The sequence below is a fragment of the Castor canadensis genome, chromosome 7, assembly GCF_047511655.1.
Source record: "Castor canadensis chromosome 7, mCasCan1.hap1v2, whole genome shotgun sequence".
Taxonomy (NCBI): Eukaryota; Metazoa; Chordata; class Mammalia; order Rodentia; family Castoridae; genus Castor; species Castor canadensis.
In genome coordinates, this window is record NC_133392.1 from 150,774,266 (window position 1) to 150,797,973 (window position 23,708).

The following is a 23,708-nucleotide window of genomic DNA, read 5'->3' on the forward strand; positions in this document are numbered from 1 at the left end:
AGGGGGCTCACCTGCACACATACAGCTCCAGGGGGGGCTGCGTGTTGGGCGTCATGATCCAGGGGGCCACGCGGAAGACCACTGTGTCTGTGAAGAGAGACACCTCGGGCAGGGTCTGGGGGAAAGAGGAGGACTCAGTGGCCCTGCAGGGGGTCCCAGGCCATCTGCCCACCCGGAGCCTCCACTCTGGTCCCCAAGTCCCTCAGCCACATACCACGCCCCAATGCTGTACCCACCCCCATGTCCACCAGGCTGACACTGAGGGAGACCAGCCCCAGGAAATGGGCGTCAGGGAACGCGAGCCCCTCCACGTGGAGTCTGATCACTTGCTCCCCCGGCTGCCGCTCTACTTCATAGGACAGGTGATTCGGCCCCAGCACCGTTTTATAGTCGGACAGGGAGTTCCCACCTAGGGAGAAGCAAGTCAGGGCCAGTGCTAGGTCAGGGTGAGGACGGGAAACTGTGGGCAGGAATCCCAGTGTAAGTCACCTTTGTGGCTATGAGAAGTGATGGAGGAAGAGAGACTCTGGGAGGAGGGGGAAGGGACAGGGCAGGGAGGGGAGGCCGGCCACTGCTCACCCCGGGCACAGAAGACCCGCGCTCTTTTAGAATCAGACGCCGACACCTTCAAGACCAGCTTGTGGCTTTGGAAGAGCTCATCTGGGCCACCACAGCTCAGCACCATAGGGGACAGGTCCTGCAGGTCTGGGGAGAACAGCCTCCTTGAGATTGCCTTCCCCCATTGGCAAGACCCCCTCTCCAGCAACTTCTCCGGTCACTCACCGTCCAGTGACACCAGCTGACTGTGGTCCAGGTCAGGCCCCGTGGACCTGTGACTCTCCTTGTCACAGTTTACCAGCAGGATGGCTCCATAGCCCTCGGGGCCCCAGTGCCAGGCTTTCTGCAGCAAAACAGGAAGCCTCGAGGTCAGAGGACCCAAGAAATGACCTGGGCAGACTGCACTGTAGCTTGGAGACTTTCGTGCTTAAAGATTTAAAGAGTGGTCACAGGCTTGGGGACAGGAGCTCTTGGTAAGGTGCTACGCCCACCCACGTGCAGTGAACAACCTACAGTGCTGTGTACAGTGGTGATGTCGCCACACCCAGAAATGGTTGAGCTTTGGCTGCCCCACCCTGACTTTGGTGAGGGTAGAGGGGCTGCAGAAGCCTTGGAAGGCACTCTCGCCTGTCCCTCGCCCACCTGGGCCTGTCCCACACAGATCACTGACCTCCACCTGAGGTCCTGCACACCCTGCACACTGGAGCCCCGCCTGACTCCGGGGTCACTGTTGACCCAGACACGCCTTCACTTCATCCCCACTGATCCACAAGGCAGAGCTTAGTTTCCCCATTTCACAGAAGAGGAAAGAGAGGCTGGGGGAGGCGACAGGCTGCCCCTCCCAGATGGCACGGCTGGCCTTCAAGCTCAGGGACGGCACAGGGCCACCGCCAGCCTATGTGGCATCCTCTTGCACTCTTGTCACCCCTCGGGGTAGGGGCCACCCTCCACCAGGACCTAAGACATGCAAATCACTATGCAAATCACCTACCACTTTACCCAAGCCCCCCAGCAGTGAACAACCTGCCTGACATTGTTCACAAAGCCCTGTGGTCCAGGCTGTCCTCTGCAGTCTTTCCCTGCAAACTGTACCTTCTACCACTTTTAGGACAGATTCCAAATACTCCCCGTGAGGTGATTCCCTGAGCCCATCCCATTCTCCTCTTTACAGTCTAAATGGGACCTCCTCTACCAGAAGGAGGTCGTTCAGTTACTCAATAACCTTTCATAAAATTATCCACCATATTTAGGGGATCCAAATACAACCCCTAAATAGAAAACGCAGCAAGCAAAAGAACTAATCCCAATTCCACGTTGATATAAGACAGACCAGAAAGGGTAAGCTGTTTTCCAGTTGTCACACAGCAGGTTAGTCACATGGTGTGATGTAAGTTAATGCCTACCCATGCCAATTTGGCTGTCCCTGGATGTCACAGACCCTGAGAATTCACTGCCCTTTGGAAGGAGAGCTCGTTCCACCCCAGGTCTGTCTGTCAGTAGGCGGGAGGTCTCACCTTGTCACCTCGGCTCCTCTTTGCCTTGCCTGTGCGGCCCATGTCGACATCAAGGGAAACATCTGCAAAAGGCAGAGAGGCGCCTGTCTTAGTGCATGTACTGCTCGTGTCCAGCAAGCTTGACCCCCTCCACAGGCCTATAAGGACCTGGAAGCCCAGCTCTGGTGACCATCCCAACTCTTGGGAGGCCTTGCAGCTGGCCCTGGGGTTCTGTGCGGGGGTGACATTGAGGTTCTGGTGTTGGAGAGAGCCAGGTCTTTGGGTCTAGAGTGACTTGCTTTTTGTCACTGTGGTTGAATTACTATGTCTTAGGCTTCCACACATCATGGTGGCTCCTCACTCTGGAGCTATTCACCATGGTTTAGAGCTGGGTCCTGGAGTCCTAGTCAGCATCTACAAGGGACTCTGGGTGGAGGAGGCCTCTGTGGCTGTGGCAGTGGCAGTGATATTTCTGGACCTTGTGGCCCTAAGTGTTGCTTGGCCTCCATCCCTGGGTTCTGGGAAGGTTGGAAGGTGTCTGAAGAGGCCGAGGTTCTCCGTGGTGGAGGAGGCCAGCTTGGGCCTTCACGAGGGCTCCTTCATGACCTTCCAACAGCCACCCCGTCCCCAGACAGCCCAGGAGGCAGGACTTACCAACGCCAGTGAGGTACAGCATACTGTGGCCCAGGGCACCGACCTCCTGTGGTCCAAAGTAGGACACCTTCACCTGTGGCAGGAAGTTAGCCCTAAGTCAGTGAGCCACCACCCGACAGTCAGTGGTGGCAGGAAATATGGGGACACTGGTGCAGAGCCATTCACCCAGGTAAAAGCTGGGTGCCTTGCTGGCTCCAGAGTTGTCCAGGGAGAGAGGATAGGGGACCCAAGCAGAAGCAGTCAGCCTTTCAGGGGATGTGAAGAGACAGAGAGAAAAGGGCCACTGTGGCCATTGATGGGCAACTTGACCTAGCTAAGCCCTGTTCTTCCTTTGTGCGGTGAGACCACGACCCAGCCCCGCAGTTACAGCCTGTGCGGATGTCCAGACCCCATGCCCAGTGCCCTGCTCGACCATTTCCGTTCAATGGGCAACAGGGCTTGTTCCTAAGGAGGTCACTGGGGCCCTGCCTGCAGTCACACGGCTGATGCAACAGATGGAGGTCAGATCTGAGCCTCACGGGCTCCAGCTTGCTGCAGCTGCACACAGACCCTGGCTTGTCACTGCTGGGGAGAAAAAGCACGTCTACCGACCAGGGCTCACAGGAGTGAGGAGGCATTGTCCAAGCTCCAAGCTGTGGCTGAGCAAAGGCTGATCAGGTTCACATGGGCACAAGAGTGTGGGGGCTTCCTGTGGGGGCCTGAGTGTAGGGTGAATAGAGGGACTAACACAGGGGCGTTTGGATTTGGAGAGGGACCAGGAGTGCTCCTGTGTGCCGTGTGGAGTTAGGGCGCTTGTGTGGGTTTGTGGGTTCGGTGTCTTTGGAGCTGTGCCAGGATATGCTGTGTGGATGTGGGTATAAACTTTGTGGGGTGTGGCTAAGTGGGGTCATATGTGAATCAGACGTCATATGGGTGGGGGTTGGGGAGAAGCCAGTCCCTCACTCTGAGGAGGCAGTTCTTACCTTGAGGTCATTTAAATCTTTACTGGCTGTGCTCACAGACACGACCACATCCATGTTGGTGTTCAGTGGCCAGTGGGCCTTGCTGGCAGGTTTTGTCACCTGTGAGGGACGGTAGACCAGGAAGACCTCCACCTCAGAGCTCCCAGAGACTCCAAAGTTATCAGCGCCATGGGGCACATCACTGGCAGAGAAAGAAGGAGAGGTTCAGGATAGTGACCACGTGGTAGGGGAACTGGGGCTGCTGTCAGAATAGCTGGGTTGGGAGCCCTGTCCCCTCCAGTGTCACTTTACTCCCATCATGCTGGCCTTGCTGCTGGTTCATGAAGATGCCACGCTGTCCTGCCTCAGGGCCTTTGCGTGGCTGTTCCCTCTACACGGAATGCTCTTCCCCAATATTCACAAGGCTCACACCCACAAATTTCAGGACTCTGCTTAGACGTCACCCTCTCAACGAACCCCCATCACTCAATTTGCCCACCTTCTCCCCCACCTGCTCTTTCCCCTCATCCTGCTCTGATTCTTAATTGTCCCCGTGTGCCATCCCCTCTCCTGTTAGCTGGGCTCCCTGAGAACAAGGCATTCATTTTGCTTGCTGACATGTCCTCGGCACTTGCGCAGGGTCTGGCATCCATTAGATGGTCAATAAACACTTGCTAACAAGTGAATGGATTCCCCCTTTCTGCTACTGTGGGGGGCTTCTCAGGCCCACCTGCACCCAAGGGGGATTCAGCACATGATGATGGAGACCCAAGTGCAACCTCTCCCCATCTTCCTGGTACATTACATCCACCTGATGCCCCACAGCTCTGGGCTGTGGGGGTGGAGAGAGGCAGGAAACCTTCTGTCTGCCTGGGCCACAGCCTGGTCATCTCAACCCCGTCCCCACACCACCAGTGACTCCCAGCACAGCTGGCTGGGCCCGCCTTCCTGGACTAGACAATGGTGTCTTGCAAACTCAGCCTACAGAGAACACAAACCCAAGCCAACAGAGCCTGGGGAGAGTCACATCTTTTCCTTCTTCTACCCCCTGGATAAATGCAAGCTGCCCAGGCTCCGGACTAGTCAGGGTTCCATGAAGCCCTTGGCTAGGAGGAGCTGACCCCCGAGGGAAAGTCAGAGGAGGGAACCACATGCATGCTTCTTCCTCCGTACCCCAGCAGGCCGTCTACCATCACATCCCATAGCAGAGCCTTCAACCTCCAGGCCACCACCCATAGTCAGTGCCGCTTACAGACACCCACCTGACTAAAAGGACACTGCTTGGAGGGGTCCTTTCACATGTCCTCCTGCCTCCACCCTTTCCTGGACATTTAAGAACCCACTCAAATACGAAACCTTCTGGAGGAACTACTGCCCCCCACAACCCAACCCCTGCCACAATCTCTCTGTCCCCATCAAACAGCTGTCCCCCTTAACAATGGCAATGATGGGACTGGGGAGCTAGCTGGAGCTGCCACTGGAGTGCCCTGGGCAGCATGGGGAGGGAAAGCTGAGTCAAAGAGTTGAGAGCAAAGCAAAGGAGATGCGGTGACGATCCCAGGTCCCTACTGCTCACCACGGGCTCGTAGAACAAGCGTCATTACCCCCACTTTACAGACATGGAGGGAGGCCCATAGCCTGCCATCGACATCCCCACCCCATACCACATGCTCCTCCATTGCCACACTCCATGTCACCTTCAGGAGACACACACACACACCTTTACAGCATCATCTTTGGGCATCCCTTACCCTGGAAGCCCCAAGTGTCCTGGGCTTGCGTCTTTGCATCTGTCCCCCTCCTGCCTCCCTTGTGCCACCTTCACTTTCAAGCACTGTCACCTACATGGTCATCTCTGAGTGTCCCCTCAGCCTTGGCACTCTACCAGAGACCTGCTCCTCACAGATGCCATGTCACCCCTGCATACTGCTCACAGGAGCTGCTTCTCCCTCCCTCCCTCCCTGCCACTTCAGACCCCCAGGTGCGCAGGGGTCTTCTTTGCTCCTCACTGTCCCTTCCAGAGCACTGTCTTTCTTTATTCCTTTAAGCCCAGTTTTGAACTGAACTGTTCACATGACACCTCCCAGCTGCAGGGCCCCTCCCGCCATCCCTTAGGGTACAGCTCCCACCACTGTGTCCAACCGGCCATCCTCAGGTTTTATCTGTCGTCAATGATGCACCCTCACCCTCCTCTTCCAGTGACACTGATCCCAGCCACCCTCCCGCAGGCAGGCCCTTCTCTGTGTCTTTACCAAGAACTGCTCCAGCTGCACCACTCAGACATTGGCTCACTCCCAACATGCCATCACCACTGGAGCCCAGCACCCCAGGGGTGCAGCCCTAGAAGGCTGAGTCCTCTGTGCCCCCTTCCCTTCACAGCTTCATCCCTTATGGCCATCCATTATGGCCCTCACTCCCCTGCACCTCTCACATCTTGAGCCCAGCTTTCCTCCCTCCTGCCCTGTACTCTCACCCGCACAGTCTCACCTGGATCCGTGACCCTTGACTTAGCTTGGATGTCCTGCAGCAGGAGGCTGCAGAGTCCCCGGGCTCTTTTCTTTCTCAGAGTCCTGAAAAATCATTCCACACTTTCCCATCTCTCCAGAAGCCCCTCCCCTCCTCACTCAGAGCTGGTCACTGCCTCTTCCCACAGTCTGGGCTTCCACCGCACCTGCCTCTGGGTCCCATCCACACCTGCCCTCCCAGGCAGTACTCAGCTGCCAGAGCTCCTGAGTTAGTCCCTGCCTCCAGGGTATTGTGCCCACCTTCCCCTCTTCCCCTCTCCCTCTCCTAGCACAGGTGTGCTGCAAACAGCACCTGTCCTAGAAACCACCACTCCCTTCTCCACGGCCCCTCATCTTTCTTCAGCTCCTTCCACAGGCAAACGCCCCAGAGCCCTGTGGCCCTGTGGCCTCAGAAACCTGCCTGCACTCAGGCTTCCTCCCCACCCCACCACTGCCATTGGAACTGCCTTGTGCCCAGACCCAGGGTCCTTTTCTGTTCCCACGGGTTGAATGTCAGAGGCTTTTGTCCAGAAAATCATCTGGCCTCCTTGAAAAGCATCTCCACCTGACGGCAGGCTTCGCTTGCTGTCCTCTCACTCCACCTCATCTCTGTCCTTTGCTGCCCCTGCACAGTCACCTCAGGGCGCAACCACCTGGTTGGCGAATTTAACAACCAGCTCCCATGGCGGACTTACGCATATATATTTACATTTATCACAAATTGAATCACATAAGTGATATGCATCATCCAACGTACAAATTATAAATATACACATTTATGTATATATATTTTATTCTTTATTATAAAGCATAGCCCATCCCCTTGCAGCCACCCTGTGGTCACCATTTGACAGGATTTGACAAATGTAATAATTGTCCCCCAGCCTGCTAATTCTTTCCCCCAGTAAATTTACTGTCATTGAATCTGATGTGTAACAGGTATTGGGTTGGTGAAAGTGAACCAGGGAAGACGTATATCAGATGTCACCATTCATCAATGACAGGAAACGTCTTTGTTGAATCAGATAATTCTGGAAGAATTCTGTCTCAATTTTTTTGTACTAGCCCCAACGCAAAGGTTAGAGACACAATACAGTTTTTCTTTTTCTTTTCTTTTTTGACACAGGGTTTCACTATGTAGCCCAGGCAGCCCTCAAATTCACGATCTTCCTGCCTCAGCCTCCTAGGGGCTGGGATTACAGGTGTACACACCACATATAGCTCACAGTACACTGCTAAATTTCATCCATGTTTACCTTTCTTTATAAGTTTCTTAAGCTTAGCCAACCAAGATAACAATACACAAAGCCCTGGTTTGTAGCCTTCAACACTTCCCGTGGCATAAATAATCTCACTCTGCTCAGTCTCAAGTTCCCAGCCCAACACCCAGAACTCAGGGTTTCCAAAAGAGGTGCAATTGCACCCCATGACTTCACTACTTCTACCATACAGATCATGGTATAACACAATAAAATAACCAGGAAGCAATGAGTTTTCAGTACTTATTACCTTTGTTTTAAAATATAGATGATCAAAAAAATAAAATAAAATAATAAAATACAGATGGTCCCAGGCTGGTGGAGTGGCTCAAATGGTAGAACACCTGCCTAGCAAGCATGAAGCTTTGAGTTCAAACCCCAGTGCTACCAAAAGAAAAAAAAGAAAAAGAAAAAGGAAAAGGAAATACACACAGTCCCTACTCACTTATGACGGCCCAACTTAGTTTTCCAACTTTGTGCGTGGGGGACCATCCATATAGCACCCTCTTTTCACTCTCAGTTCAGCAGTTAATAAACTACACGAGCTATTCCATTCTTTATTGAAAATAGGCTCTGTGTTCGCCAGCCATAGGCCTAGGGGAGTGATCTGAGCACACAGAAGGTGGCAGGCTAAGCTATGATGTTCCGTGCGTGACACGTACCAACTGCATTTTCAACTTTCTGTGGGTTTATCAGGACACAACCATCCAGCTCAGAACCTTCCCACCAAGCCTGTGTCCCCGCCAAGCCACCATCCTGACCTCAAAGCCTCCCCTCCCCTGTGCTCCCTGGGGACAGACGACTTCCCACAGGAGGCAGTTGTTTGTCCTCGAGTATACCGAGCCTGCAGTTTCTCTCTGACTGGAACATTCTGCTCACAGATACCTGCAGAGTGCCCAGTCCCTCGCTTCATGCTCAGTGATTTCCTCCCTGACCACCTATTGTAAACAGTGTGACCTGAACCTGCACCTCTGCACCCGGTTTCACTCCAAACCATGGCACGTATCACCTGCCACGATGCATCTGTTCCCTCCCTGCCTCTCCCTCCAGAACGCACCTATACATACATTATGGGTGAGGACAATGGCTTTGTCAGGACTGGGGGTGGCTGAGCCTGCCCTCCTGGACCAGGACTGAGCTCCTGGGCTCCTGCCTAGTCTCAGCCTCCACAAGGGCACATGCTCTACTCAAAGACATTGTCCCTGCCTGCCCATCCCCCTCTCTCATGTCCAGCACACAGACAGGCTACAAACATCATGTAAAAGTGTTGTGTCTGTCATCATTACATTGAACTTAGCCTGCCTGGCCCCACAGCCCTGCCCCACGCATCCAAGCAAGCAGACCCAAGCCCAGGGCAGCCAGCCGGCTCCACGCCCTGCCAAGGGCTGCCACTGCCAGGTGAAGCCCTTTCAAGAAAAGCAGGGTCTCAGAAGAGCCAATTCCCAGCTACAGGAAAAAGCTAGCCTTCCAAGTCACCACTGTGGCCACATAACCCCATCTGGAGCCTTGGTAGGAATTAATAATAAGAGTAGAAAGAGAAAGAAAAGACATGGCCCAGTAACTTTGGAGGTGCCAGGGCCCTGGAAACCCACCAGCCTCTTACAGTCTAGATCTGCCCCTACCAATTCACTCAGCAGCTGTGCCTCAGTTTGTCCCCCTCTGGGGTGCTGGGCTCCCAGCTCTCACCCCCTGCAGGTGCCAGGTAAGGGGCCTTCCTCTGGTGGTACCATTCTTATCATCACCTGGCCATGGGGACAGATGGCTTCCCACCAGAGGCAGCTGATGAACACTGGAGGGCCTGCTCCAGCCACCACCACCCTCCACAACAGCCTTCAAGGCTCAGCTCATCCCTCCAGTTGGCAGGTGCAGTGTGGGTGTCCTGGCTGGCAAGCAGCGGGAGGGAGCGACTACTGTTTCTCTCTGAGGCTCAAGTGAGGCCGGTTGCACCAGGCAGGCACTTTACCAACTTGGATCCTTGGCACCTTAACCTTGCCCCTGCCCAGGACCTCAGGATGGGGCTCTCACATTGGCTTGTCCTCATCTCTCAGGTTCCCAGGCTGCGGCTGAAGTGACAGGCAGGTGTGGAAGCCCCAGACCATGCCACCACTCTCCCCAGCTCTGCAGTTCCTCATAGCCCACACCTCCAGGCTACCTCCCTCATGGCTCAGCCCTAGACCAGGCATGCAGTGCTGATCTGGCTCCAAAGTCACAGTCAGGGGAGCTGTAGACTTGAAATCTCCCATTTGAAAGAAAGGGACATGGTTATTGTCATTGTGCCTTGTAACCCCTGGCACCACCTTTACGTCATGACCATTACCACACTGAGGAGACTCCTCCCTTGGAGGCCCATCCCCCATTTCTGCCAGGACAGGGGGGAGGGAGAGAGGAGTCTTACTTCCTAAGACTCACTTCAAATACCACCTCTTCCATAGAGGCTGGTGTGGACTCTGTGCTGTGTGACCTTAAATCTGGTCCCTAACCTGCTCCAAGCCTCAATTTTCCTCCTCTGTGAAATGGACTATTCCAAAGAGCCAGTTCCCCTGGCTGCCTAGTCTGGAGCCCACAGACTCTGCATTCAAAGTGTGCTCCTGACTGGTGGTAGGTGATGATGTCATCATTGCTATAACTCTTCTTAGAGCCCTGCCAGCCCCACCCACCCAGCTGGAACCTCCTCAGTGCTCCACAGCACTGGTGCAGCCCTTCCTCAGGACCCCTTCAGATCCATCTGTGCCACTCAGGGCACTGTCCAGCCTGACTTACACTGCCCAGTCCCCTGCCCTGTGCCCAGAGCAAGACGGGTCACATCAGCTTCAATTGAGTGGTGGCAGGTGGCAGGGAGGATGGAGTCACAAATGAGGCGTGGGGGTGGGGCAGGAGTGCATGATCAACTGTATTCTCCAGTTCTGCCTGCGCACTCTGCAAAGCTGTGCCAGCTTGCTGGTGACAGCAAGGGGTAGCATGTCCCACAGGTATTACTGGGGTGGAAAAGAGCCCCTACTCCGAGCTGGACACCCATTTAACTTTTGACACCCATGATCTCACACCTCCCAGGCGGGTGTTACTGTCCCCACTCAACAGACGACACCTCAGAAACATGAAGTAACTTTCCTCGGGTCACACAGCTGGCACAGGAACACAGGTTTGTCTTCTTTTGTGGGCTGACATGAAACGAGTAGACATGACCTGAGCATGCCCCCGTCAGGCTGGAGGGAGGAGATCAGCCAAAGAATGCAGGAAGGAAGTAGAAATGTTGAAATTGTGCGACACACACTCCTCATTATGGTTCCCTGGAAGCAAGCCAGGGAGACAGAAGGCAGGATGCAGGCACAGAGGCAGGAAAGCCACTTTCCCCATCTGCCACCCCCTCAACTGAGGAAGACCTCAGTGCAGGCAGGCCGGGAGGATGCTGCTCATGACTGTCTGGTCCCTGTGTGCCCTAGGATGAGGCACACATGCACATGGGGCCTGGAGGTCATCCTGGCCAGCCCCCTGCCCAGAGCAGGGCTCTGCTTGAACATTTCCCATGACAGACAGCTCACGGCCTTACGCCCCTCCGCAGTTAGAAAGCATTTCCTTTGGCTTGACTGCAACCTTGCACCCAGAGGCTCCCCCACTCTGAGGCTCCACAGGCCACACCTTACCTCAGTGACTAGGAGGTTTACCAGGTCTCCAGGAAGAAGAGAGACCCAGCAGTCATAGAGCAGTCCTCCCAAGTCCTCTACCCAAGATGCAGCTTGGACATCACCAGTCCCTGAGGACAGGAGCTGGGTGAGCAGGGATGGGGTACCAGCATGTCCTGGGGAGCCGTCAGAGCCCTGTACTGTCCAGTGGTGAGCCAGGAAGGAGACAATGATGCATAACCAAATGCCAAGCTAAAGAGCAGACAGCCACCAGGTCCATGGTTCTTCTGCCCCTCAGGAGACTTGGGGTGTCCACTGAAACTGGAAGAAATGTCATAGGAGCAGCTGGCAGGGCCTGGCAAGGTCACTCTTGTATGGCCAGTTCTGCCTAGAGCTGAAAATCTGGCTGGAGAGCCAGGCCCCACTGCAGCTGGCCGGGCCCCCTAGGACTCCGGTCCTGAAAGTCAGGAACTCCCCAGGGACACACAGAACACTACTTCAGCACACTTCCTGAGCACTTTACAATGCCACACAGGGTGCCAGGTAGGCAGAGGGGAAGGGCCCTGGCCCGACCCAGGGAAGCAGCTCACGGGCCACAGAGGGTCCTGCTTCCATCCCTGCCTGTCCGCCGCCCAGCTGGGGAATGAGCCTCTTCCCCAGGTTACAGAGCAGAACCAGACGGCAGGGTGGACACAGAAGGTCACAGTGGCAGAGCTGAGATTTCACCCCAAAGCTCACCCACTGCCCTGCCCCCACCCAGCCCCTCAACCAACTCAGCAATGTAGAAGATTCCCACATAATGGGCTCTTTCTGGATCGAGTTTACAGAATGTGAAATTAGGCAAAAGTGGGTTCAAAGCCCAGCCCCAGCTATGTGACTTCAGAAGTCTCTCGAAAGGTTTCCAGAGACCCCGGGGAAAGAAGCAGCACATAATTCAACACCATAAAGAAGCTGGCCTGCCCTAACGATATGATGCATCTAGCAGAGAAACTGACCTTGAATCAGAAAGTTCACTCACAAGCCATCCATCCATCCCCCATGCATAGTATTGATTGATGGATGCTGTGTACAAATAAGCTTCTAGTTGACCTTTTTAAACGTTGTGTTCAATAGTGTGTTCTGATTTCTACTTGATTTGTTTAATAAATGAGGAAAAGCAGGAAAAAAAAAGTCTCTTGACTCTTGCATCCGGGTTTCTTTGTCAGCAAGTGGGGGGGGGTCTCATCCATCCCCACCTCACAGGCTTGCTGTGAGACGTAGCTGACAGCGCTGCTTCCCTCCCATCCTCACTGCCATGAAGGGTACTGAAAGGTGTGGGGGACAGACAGACAGATCCTCTAGCGAGGACATGATGGGTCTGTGGATGACAGCTGCTGCCCCCCTCTAAAGAAACCAGACTAGGTGTGCGGTCCCTAAAACCAGCCTCCTGAAATTTTTTCGCTCCTGCTGAGACAGGGGCTCCTCCCAGATGGGCACAGCCTATGGTGGGCTCCCGGCACCAGAGCTCAGCAGGGGGTCGCAGAGCAGGTACACAGAGCATGGATTAAATGACTGCAGACGCCCTTCAACAGAGGGGTATAGGTGCTGGTAGCTGAAAGTGCAGCTCAGACACTCGGCCCCCAGGCTCCCAACCAGGATTCAACCTTTCCCTCTGTCCTTCCCTGACTGGCTGTGGCTGACAGAGGTCAGGAGTGGGCCATGGCAGATGCAGAACTCATAGCACACACACAGGGTGTGACCGTGTCCTCTCCTCACCTGAGACAGCAATCGATAGATTGTGGATGCCTCACACCCTGTCATTGCTCAGGAGGGGTCCACCCAGGGACCCAGGAGGAGGACCAAGCTTGACAGGCCAGCTGTCACTCCCTGGCCTTCCCAGTGGAGGCAGGCAAGGGATAGGAACCAGAACACCCTGAGATAGAGGGCCCTGAATTTAAAGTCAGTCATGAGTCACTTTCCTCTTCTCAACGTACTCTGCTCTGTGGGTTATGAAATTTCTTATCAACAAAATAGGGGGAAAAAAGGCACCAGCTGCACAGGTACAAGCAATAGATGATGTCATCCCCATCTAGCCTGCAGAAAAAACAAAAAGAAAAACAAAACAGGCTCAGAGAGGCTAAGTGACTGGCCTACAGTCACACAGCCTGCAAGGACCAGCCAGACCCTAGGAGATCATGATTACCACCATCTTACTCTGAGCAATCACTGAATTGGCTGCCAGATGGCCTGAACTCCCAGGAGCTTCCGCCTCGGGAGCCCAGTTGGGGTGGTGTCTTTGTGTTGGGGATATGGGGGAGGAGAGAGCTCAGTCCTCCTTCCTCCTTGCTAAGCCCAGGTGTGCAGAGCCTTGACAATCAGCCTGGCTCACAACACCCCAGCCATGCTCTCTGCAGGATCCTGCTTGGCCTGGCTGTCCTAGGATGGGGCCTGAGACCTGCAATGAGGATGACAGGGTCATGGATTCGGCCAGAAAGGTATGATAGAGAGGCCCTTGCTTTGAGTGGCCTTGGACTCCAATGCACAGTGACCGGGTTTCAGGGTCTGGGGCTCAGGGTGCCTTTGGAGACCCAAATGTAGGTCTGTCCCACCTGAGAGGCCAGGCCTGCTGAGATCCATAGGTTTCAGCTTCCTCAGCACCAGCCTGAGGGAGGGCTTGGGCACCACCTGGTAGCAGCTTTGGAATTCCCCTGGCTTTTCCTGCTCATGGCTAGACTCCCCTCCAGACTCCCCTCAAGTGGCTGTGGTTATCTTCCAGCCAGCATCCCACCCCATCCCCGGAGGAATGAGACAGGCCAGAGCTGGAGGGGCCACAGCGGGGGAAGAAGGTAATGGGGTCGGGGGGTAGGGCAAGAGGCACAATCTACATCTCAGGCAAACAGCCGTGTGGAACCCTCTCTCAGGTCCACCCACTCAGGATACAGGAGCTACGCCTGGCTGACCCCAGCCATTCTTCAGGAGGAAAAGGATGGGGACCAGGGAGGAAGAGAAGAACTGGCACTTGTAAGTGATGGAAGCTGAAAAGGGAAGAGAGGCAGGCAGAATGACAAGTGATTCCGAGACAAACCCAAGAAGGGTCAGGAACAGAAACATGGTAAGCGGCGGGGCGGGGGGGGGGGGGGGGAGGTGGTGTTTGCTGAGGGGGCAGAACAAGGGAGGGAGGGAATCCCAGCCCGTCTCAAAATGGCTGGTGGCACTTGGGACTCAGGGAAGCAAAGACGTCTGTAGCATCAGAGGGACTGACCTCTGGGGCCAATATTTTATCTCTTAAGAAGCCCACACTCCCATTTCCGGGTCAGACACTGCAGCCTCCAGGGCCTCCGGGTGTTGGGGGCAGGGGGTTGTTTATGGAGGCTCCTCTAGTCTCATATTTCCCAAAATCCTTCCTCAAACTAAAACTTTGGCTGTCACTGTCAAATAAAGGCGTCCTTCCTGCCACAGGGATGTGCAACAGGATGGGGCAGGGAGACAGGGTGCCCCAGCCCAGTATCCACAGCCTGTCACTGAGAATTAGTGTCCCTGTCAATCCCATAATTATGTCTAGAGGAGCCCAATTATGTTTCGTTGTACTTCTGTGTAAGGCAAAAGCATTCATTTACCCCGTGTAAACAACAGAAGCATTCACCTACACAGGTCTTAGAACACTGCTTTGGCTTTTGAAATTCAGGGAACCTCAGAAAATTCTCTGGCCTAGGCCTCTCTGGGAGGCCGCTTCCCCTCTGCCTTTGTATTTCCTAAAGCCCACCACTTTCAGACCTGAAGAGTCTGTTTTGAAGGTGTGAAAAGACTTGGGAAAACTCCAGAAGATGTTCCTCTCCCCTGCCCAGCCAGCATTCTCCACCTTGAAGAACAAATGTGCATATGGCCTCACTCCCAGACCCTGACTCTGACCTCTGAACAAACAAGGAGTGCCATGCTGGACCACCAGTGGATCCCCCATACTGCCCACCCCTCTTTATAGGCATGAGCTTCTCGGGGCCACCTGAAGGCCACAGCCAGGGAAGTCTGGCAGGATCCAGGGAGTTGGAGTGGTATAGTCAGGGTAAGAAGGTCAGGGTGGTGAGCAAGACCACTGGGGCCAGGGTTGGGATCTCCTGTGCCTGCTGAATCAGGGGATCCCTAAGAATTCCTTGGGCTGGGTTACCCCATGGCATACAATTACCCCCAAACACAAATACGTCTCCAATTAACCAATCCACGCAGCCCATGGGGAATTAATCATCTCCTGTGACTTCACTCATACATGGACCTCCCCTGAAGGACTCAGACTCAGGCAGCTCAGGTGACCAGCGTACCTCCTCTTTGGGGGATTTCCCTGCTCCTCTAGCAAGGTCCATTAGAAGCCCCTTGCTGGGCCTTGGCTGAGCCAGGCATGGGTTAGGGGGTGGGAGAGCCTCAAGTTCATCATTCATCATCAAGTGTAGCCCTTCCCCCTGGCCAGCCCAGCCCTGCATGAACCTTGGACGCCTTGAAATCCTCCTGGCCTGACAGCTCCATACTACCTTCCTTCCTTCCTTCCTTCCTTCCTTTCCTACCCGGGGCAGACCTCCCAGGCAGGAGGCGCCTCCTTTGTGCTGCTCTGCTTTAGACTCTCGGTAGCTGTTATGCTAGTCACCCCAATGCCTGCCCAGGGTGCATCTCTCTAGGCTACGGGGTGCTAGTCCCCTATGTGTCAGTTCAGAATCTGGGAGCAGTGTCCCCTCCCAGTGCCAGTCAGAGGACAGCAGCCACCAGAGCACAGGCAGCTCCTTTCACCCCTCATCTGAGCCAGGCTACCCTGGAGGACACGCAGGGTTTTGGACACTCAGCCTGGTGCAGGCTGCCTTATGCATCTGTGCTCCAGCTAAAATGTCAGACTCCTTCTGCAGCATAAGTGTGTTCTGTGAAACCCACAAAGAAAGTTGTTTTGAACTGGGGGTGCAGCTCAGTGGTAGAGTACTTGCCTAGCATGCCTAGGCCCTAGGTTCAATCCCTAGCACCATAAATACACACACATTGTTGGTTATCTGAAATTCAGCCTTACCTGGGCATGCTGTATTTTTAGTCACTAAATCTGATAGGCCCATGCTAAAAGGGCAGGAGAAAATGGGACCCCCACTGGCCACACAGATACGAGAGAACCAGCCTCCAAAGCAATTTAGAGTGAAGGTCTGACCACCAGGGCTCCTGGCTCTTCCTTCACATTCCTGTCCCTGGGGCCCCAGGCCACTACCCAAGAGAAGGACAGGGAAGTCTTCTGAGGCAGTGGCTCATCTGGGGCCAGGTAGGTGGGTGGGTGGCATTCATTCACCAGACTGAGTAACCACAGGGGCTGAGACCTAACAGGGTGATGGGAGCTCAGATCCAACTTGTTAATGACCTCCAGCTACCAGCTCCTCGTGGAGAGGGGCTTCCCACCCTGGGCCCCCACCAGCAATGATGGAGCTGGTAGTCAGTCCACCAGAGCTGGAGAGGTGACAGAGACCACCAAGTCCACCTTGCTCAGTGGCCAGGTGGGAACACACTGAGCCCAGTCTCTGGATCCCCATCTAGACAGAACCAGGACAGGAAAGATTTGGGGTAATAGGAGAAGCTAATGCCATGACTGACACCCATGATGACTTACACTATCACTGCCAACCATCACAGTCATTGTCATCGTCACCATCATTACCACCACCACCATCATTGTCATCACTGTCTCATGGCAAGCCCAAGTCCCCGGCTCTGCTCCAGCCTGGCTTCATAGATTAAGCCATTGAGTGTTCTCTAATAACTCCGTCATGATCCCAGTCACCCTAGTTGCACCTGGGTGGCCTCCTCACTGCAGAGACACAGGGAGTCGACAGGAAACTGAGGGATGGAAGAACTTGGAAGGCCAAGTTCTCTTCCTCATCTCAACCAACAATTCCCTCTTATGCTCCCCTTGGGTTTGAGAACCAGAGCCCAGACCCCTGAGCCTGGTCCAAGGGCCAGAGGCAGATCCTTATCCAGAGACTGTAGGCTAATGTCCCAACTCTGATGCCCCGGGAGCCAGAGCCTGGTGGGTGCACCTGATCAGACCCTAGTCCCTCCCTCCCTGAGTCCACAGCCAACTCCACCTTCTCCACTGCAAAACAACCTCCTGCCACCATCCCCCTGCCGAGCCTGGTGTGCTCCCCGTGCTCACCCAATTGCCTCAGGGTCCCCCATAAGAGCACAGCACTCTACAGCAAGAAGGGTGCCCCCGGCTCTCACCTGTGGACGTCCACCAGTGTCTCCACTCCCACCACACACACGGCATAGGTGGGCTTCTTCAAAGACAGCCTCACAGCTTTCTGCGAGGCCATCCTGTGCCCAGCTCCCAGCCTTTAAGCTCAGTACAGGTGCCGGCAGCCACACGCCCCGGCTCCCGGCTCCTCTCCTGGACACCTGGCTGCCAGGTAGGGGCGTGAGTTCTGATGGGCTGGTGCTCTCCTCCTCCCTTTTAATTTCACCCTGCGACCTGGTTAGCCTCCCAGAGCCTGGTCCCCACCTCCTGGCTCCACGCCCAGTCTTCCTCAGTCATAGGTTGTCCATCCAGGAGGCCAGGGAGGAGGTGGTCTAGGCCTCTGAGGGAATGCAAAGGGGGCTTTAGAGGTGGGACCTGAGCCAGGCTCAGCTTCCAACAGGGAGTCACTGAGACCCCATTCCCCCTACCTGCCCCTGCCATCCAACTCTGCCTCCAACCTCAGACTCTGCCTACCTGAGCCCACACTGTGGCAACATCAGCATTTCTGAGGGCTGACTATGTGCCAGATGCCAGCTAAGCAGTCCACAGATCTGATCTCCCATGTGCAGAGATCAGGAGGCAATTCACACTCAGCAGAGTCAGACTGCTAGGGTTCAAATCTCTTACAGATTTGGCTCTGTCTCTTACAGCCACTGGTGGGCATTGAGTTATTTAAGTTCTCTGGCTGTCTCCCCGTGTGTATGATGGCAGCTGTTCCACTGGGCGTGTGTGGAGAGGTTTAGCACAGTGCCTAAGAGAAATTCTAGCAGCCTGGTCCCCTCACTTGACAAGTAAGAGAATTATGTATCAGATTACACTGCTGGATAGTGGGAGAGCCCTGGCTAGAATGGAGGCCTCCCTGACTCACCATTCTAGATGACCCCAGAAAGTGGGATGATGCCATGGTGTCCAGACTTCAGAGGAGGCAGAGCCAGCTCCAGTGTGCACCATGGCCAGCCAAAGGGAAGGGAACTTGACAAGGAGTTCTAAGCCTTGGATGGGGGAGTGGAGTGCTGGTACCTTGTTGAAAAACCCTCTTCTGACCAGGTGTGCATGCCTGTAATCCCAGCACACAGGATGCTGAGGCAGGAGTAGCTCAAGTTTCAGGGTAGCCTGGGATACATATCAAGACCTCCCCTAAAAGAGGAAATGGAGGGGAGGGAACGAAGGAAGGAAGGAAGGAAGGAAGGAAAGAAGAAAGAAAGGAAGAGAGGGAGGAAGGGAGGGAGGGGGGAGGGAGGAAGGCAAGGAGGGAGGGAGGGAAGGACCACAAGTCCTGAGCCTGATCTGTGGTTGTTTGTGGGATTTCATTTATTCATTTGACAAGTGCTAAGCACTCCAGGTGAAGCAAAACAGGCCATGACCCCTGCTCTGAGGACGTTGATATTCAGGGGAGACAGACACCACACAGAATTAATTAAGTAAAATGTGCATAACATTAGCTGTGGCTCCTTCCATCCTCCAGGCAGAGAGGACGGTGCCTTGCTCCAGGAGTATCAGTGAAGTGGTAAGAACACCTGGGTTCTGAACACATCTTGAAGATGGAACTTTCAGCATTTGCTGATGGCTTGGAGGTGGCATGGGAGAAAGTGGTCAACAATGTCTGGTCCTAAGCAACCAGAAGGATGGTGCCATTGTCAGAGAGATGCACCAGCAGGGTGAACAGGGGGATTGGTAGTTCTGCATTGGACTTGCTAAACAAGAGAGGACCACAAGATCTTTGAGTGGAGATGGTCAGTTGCAGGTGACATGTCCCCTTCATGTTGGGCATCAGCATGGTGAGAAGGGTGATCCCTCCCAGGACACACCTCCTTAGCCACACCATCCTCTCTGGTGTACAGGTGGCCACTGTACACACTGGAACAAAGGACACACACCCAGAACTCCCCTGCCCACAGGTCTGAGAGGCCTGTGGAGATGGAGAGAGGAAAAACACCCCCTACAGGGCACTGCCAGTCTGACCAGGGCTTAGGGGACACACAGTCCCTGCTTCCAGGAGCCTCTATCCTGATTAGGAAGATGGGGATATAAAAACAGAATAAACATTTATTTGGTTACTGTTGATTGGGAAGGTCTTTTTGGAATGAGCTTTCTTACTGCCAACACATTTGATTCTAAATGTTATAGATCTACAGAGTTTATTATACCTAAAAGCACTAAGGCTAAACCTTAAGGTTCCCATGAGCTCAGAACCCAAAAACCAGCACTCAGGGATGGCTTTTCCATCACCTCAACCCACACCCATTACCCAGGACCTAAGTCATTTGTTCTAACAACAGTTATTGATCCAAATATGTTCACGCCTTTAAAATGTAATAGGGAAGGTAAAAAGTAGGGGGTCAAAGAGCACATAGCGTGTTCCCATCAGAGAATATTGGATGGATAGACAGATGGATGGATAAAGTGGAGGAAGGGAGGCAAGGAGGAGGGCAGGTTGGTGCATAAGGAACTGTCCGTGAAGATGACGATGGTGATGGAGGTGATGGTGGTTGTGGTTATGATGGTGGTGGTGGTGATGATGGTGGTGGTGGTGATGATGGTGGTGGTGGTGATGGTAGTGGTGGTGGTGATGGTGGTGGTGGTGATGGTGGTGGTGGTGATGATGGTAGTGGTGGTGGTGATGGTGGTGGTGGTGGTGATGGTGGTGGTGGTGATGGTGGTGGTGGTGATGGTGGTGGTGGTGATGGTGGTGGTGGTGATGATGGTGGTGGTGATGATGGTGGTGGTGGTGATGGTGGTGGTGGTGATGATGGTGGTGGTGGTGATGGTGGTGGTGGTGATGATGGTGGTGGTGGTGATGGTGGTGGTGGTGGTGGTGATGGTGGTGGTGGTGATGGTGGTGGTGGTGGTGGTGGTGGTGATGGTGGTGGTCGTGATGGTGGTGGTGGTGGTGGTGGTGATGGTGGTGGTGGTGATGGTGGTGATGGTGGTGATGGTGGTGGTGGTGATGATGGTGGTGGTGGTGATGGTGGTGGTGGTGGTGGTGGTGATGGTGGTGGTGGTGATGGTGGTGGTCGTGATGATGGTGGTGGTGGTGATGATGGTGGTGGTGGTGATGGTGGTGATGGTGGTGGTGGTGGTGGCGATGGTGGTGGTGGTGATGGTGGTGGTGGTGGTGATGGTGGTGGTGATGGTGGTGGTGATGGTGGTGATGGTGGTGGTGGTGGTGGTGGTGGTGGTGATCGTGGTGATAATGGTGGTGGTGGTGATGGTGGTGATGGTGGTGATGGTGGTGGTGGTGATGGTGGTGGTGGTGATGATGGTGGTGGTGGTGGTGATGGTGGTGGTGATGGTGGTGGTGATGGTGGTGATGGTGGTGGTGGTGATGGTGGTGGTGGTGATGATGGTGGTGGTGGTGATGATGGTGGTGGTGGTGATGGTAGTGGTGGTGGTGATGGTGGTGGTGGTGATGATGGTGGTGGTGGTGATGATGGTAGTGGTGGTGGTGATGGTGGTGGTGGTGGTGATGGTGGTGGTGGTGATGGTGGTGGTGGTGGTGGTGATGGTGGTGGTGGTGATGGTGGTGGTCGTGATGATGGTGGTGGTGGTGATGATGGTGGTGGTGGTGATGGTGGTGATGGTGGTGGTGGTGGTGATGGTGGTGGTGGTGGTGGTGATGGTGGTGATGGTGATGATGGTGGTGGTGGTGGTGATGATGGTGGTGGTGGTGGTGGTGGTGGTGATGGTGGTGGTGGTGGTGGTGATGGTGGTGGTGGTGATGATGGTGGTGGTGATGGTGGTGGTGGTGGTGATGATGGTGGCGATGATGGTGATGGTGGTGGTGGTGGTGGTGGTGGTGATGGTGGTGGTGATGATGGTGGTGGTGGTGATGGCAAAACAACAATAACAATGAGGATGTTGATGCTAGCAAACACTGTACAGCCTTCACCACACACCAGGCCTGTTGGAAACCCCTTCCATATAGTTATTTATCTCATCTTCATGATGATCCTAAGTGCCAAGAACTGATCACTCAGGCTGGAGGCATAGCTCAAGTAGTAGAGCGCTCACCTAGCAAGCACAAGGCCCTGAGTTCAAACCCCAATCCCCCCAAACAAGACTTATTAAGCCTGGAACCACAAGTTCAAACAGACCACAGCCTGGATATGCTCTCTGCCAGAGTGACCAGGTCAGGTATCTCCAAGGAATTGTCCTTGGGGCTAGAGGAAAAAGAAGGGAGGCAGGGAGGGAGCACTGGGGAAGGTCAGGAGGCCGAGAGGAGGATTGGTACACCTCTGTTTCACAGATGAGGAAAAGCAAGGAGATAAGGGTTGGAGATTAGTCTATACACAGTGTTCATCCAGGCCGCCTTGCCCCAGGTGGACTCATAATTGTGGACATCATCCCTGGGAGGTAGAACATCGCGTTCTCCTCACCTTCTTCCTAAAGCTTTTGTGCCTTCTCTTGGCACTTCAACATAAGCTGACAATATCCATACTCAGAGAAAAATATAGGCACCCTCTTTATTCTGTCTTTGAGAAAAAAAGTCCAAGTGTTTCCTCCTGTCAACCCCTCTGTGGCCTTCCCCACCTCCCTTCCTTTTTCCTCCAGCCTGGGAACATTTCTTTGGAGGCACCATGACCTGCCCAGGCTCCTGCCCTACCCAAAACCCACAAAGGCACATCCTGCACACCCAGGCTGTGGTCTGTTTGAACTTGGGATTCCAGGCTTGACAGATCAGACCTGGGAGGAGCGGGGGTGGGGAACCATGTGACATCACTGTCCCCCTTCCCTCTGGCAGGTAGACTATCCAGCTGAGTGGTCCTGCCCAGTCAGGTCAACAGGAAAGGCAGCACCATGCAGGAGAGAGGCTGGCCACCTGGCTGAAGAACAAAGCACTGTGGGCCTGAGGCAGACCTGGTCCTTGGGCAGTGACATTGACCATTAAAGACTGATGGGTCAGGAGGGTGGTAGTGGCATGGGGAAGTCACAGGGAAAGTCACCAGATGCCCGGGTGCCAGGGTAAACTCCCTGGCACCTTCAGGCATGGAAATGGCCTGAGGCCTTGTGACAGTCAGAGGCTCTGGGGCTGTTCCAGTGACTGCTGATTCTAGCTAGGGGCCCTTCTCTGACACCCCACCCATAGCCTGTGCCTCCACTTAGCTAGGATGGCCTGAAGGAAGGGAGAGGGGTGAGCAGAGCCCAGATCTCTGGACCCTCACCCTGTGGCATTCTCCATTCCCGGGACCCCTGGGCACCACAGGTCAGTTCCACCTGCTCATGGGAACCTTCTACCTTCATTCAGAGGCCCTCAGAGACCATCAGTCCGGCCCCTCCTATTCTGGCTGGGTAAACCAAAGGTCAGAGAGGAGCAATGACTTACCCAGAGTGACGCAGAAAAGTCACAGGAAGCTAAGTCTGAACCCAAAGTTTTCATTCATCCATTCAACAAATATCTATGGAGCACCTGTTGTATACAGGAACTGTTCTAGAAGTCAGAGTTCAAGATACCTGCTGAGTGCTCTGAGCTCCTTATATTGGCTTATTCCACTGAGATCTCCCCAGGTAAACGTCCCCTCAACCTTTCTTGCACCCCTGATTCTCAAGGCAGAATCCTAGACTTGCTGGTGGGTTGGGGTGTAGAGAAAGCAGGGTGCTCATCAATTCCTGCAGAGCCAGGGGCCTGGGGCCAGTGGCTGTAATGGCAGGAAGGGTTCAGGGCCACAAGCCCGGTGGATCTGCAGGAACCACCAATTCCCTTCCTGGTCTGGGGACATCTGAAGCTCTGTGTGGCAGTGTCATCAGCAGTCCTAATGACACTGTTGGCAGGGCTGGGCAAGAGCAGGCCTCAGGTGAACAAGCACCCTGCCCTGGGAGTTTACAATCAGGTGAGTCACCGCACAGGTGGCCCATTCAGCAGCCTCCCCACCTGGCTTCCCCATCCCCACAAACAGCTCTGCATCCACCCCAGCTGCCCAAGTCAAAGACCCAGGCAGTCTCTTTGGTCTCCCCCTCTCTGACCCAATCACCCCTCCCAGCCCACATTTCTGGTCCCCAAGGTCCCATCCCTTCCTCTTCACCCAACCCTCACCACCCTGTCCCTGCCACCACAGTCTCTCAGTGAAGACCTCAGTGCCTCCAGGTATCCTTGGGTCTGAGCTTATTGCAGTGTACACTGCAGGCAGCCCTGACCATGCCATTCCCTGCAAAAAGCCCAGCCCTGCTCCCCACTGTGCCCAGGGCAAAGAAGGCAACCAAGTGGGAAAGGTAGGCAAGACTTTTCCCTGTCCTGTGTTCCCGTTTGGGCTGGGCTGTTTCTTAGGTTTTAGGCAGGCCCCTGGGCACACAATTGAATGTCTCCAAGTCTTCCAATATTCTCAACATCTCAAACTCCTAATTTATAAAACCTGGAATAACATAGACGTTTGAAAAATAATGTAGGTAAAAAGCGTCCGGTATGTGGCTGGCGCTCAAGAGATGGGAACTTGGCTTGGGACTCAAGGCCACCAACCC

General features: G+C 54.4%; 1 protein-coding gene across 1 annotated transcript in view; it reads right to left on the bottom strand.

The window, feature by feature from the left end:
- Window positions 1–17,429, bottom strand: part of Padi1 (peptidyl arginine deiminase 1) — a 30,298-nt gene extending 12,869 nt beyond the window's left edge. Inside the window, exons 1-8 of the mRNA XM_020153771.2 lie at window positions 17,243–17,429; window positions 3,668–3,848; window positions 2,706–2,778; window positions 2,073–2,134; window positions 784–901; window positions 580–705; window positions 237–409; window positions 12–115 (exon numbers count right to left, since the gene is read on the bottom strand). Of these exons, the coding sequence (XP_020009360.2) occupies window positions 12–115; window positions 237–409; window positions 580–705; window positions 784–901; window positions 2,073–2,134; window positions 2,706–2,778; window positions 3,668–3,848; window positions 17,243–17,334 (929 nt within the window). The 5' untranslated portion in view covers window positions 17,335–17,429. The remainder of the gene's footprint in view (window positions 1–11; window positions 116–236; window positions 410–579; window positions 706–783; window positions 902–2,072; window positions 2,135–2,705; window positions 2,779–3,667; window positions 3,849–17,242) is intronic.
- Window positions 17,430–23,708: the final 6,279 nt, after the last annotated feature.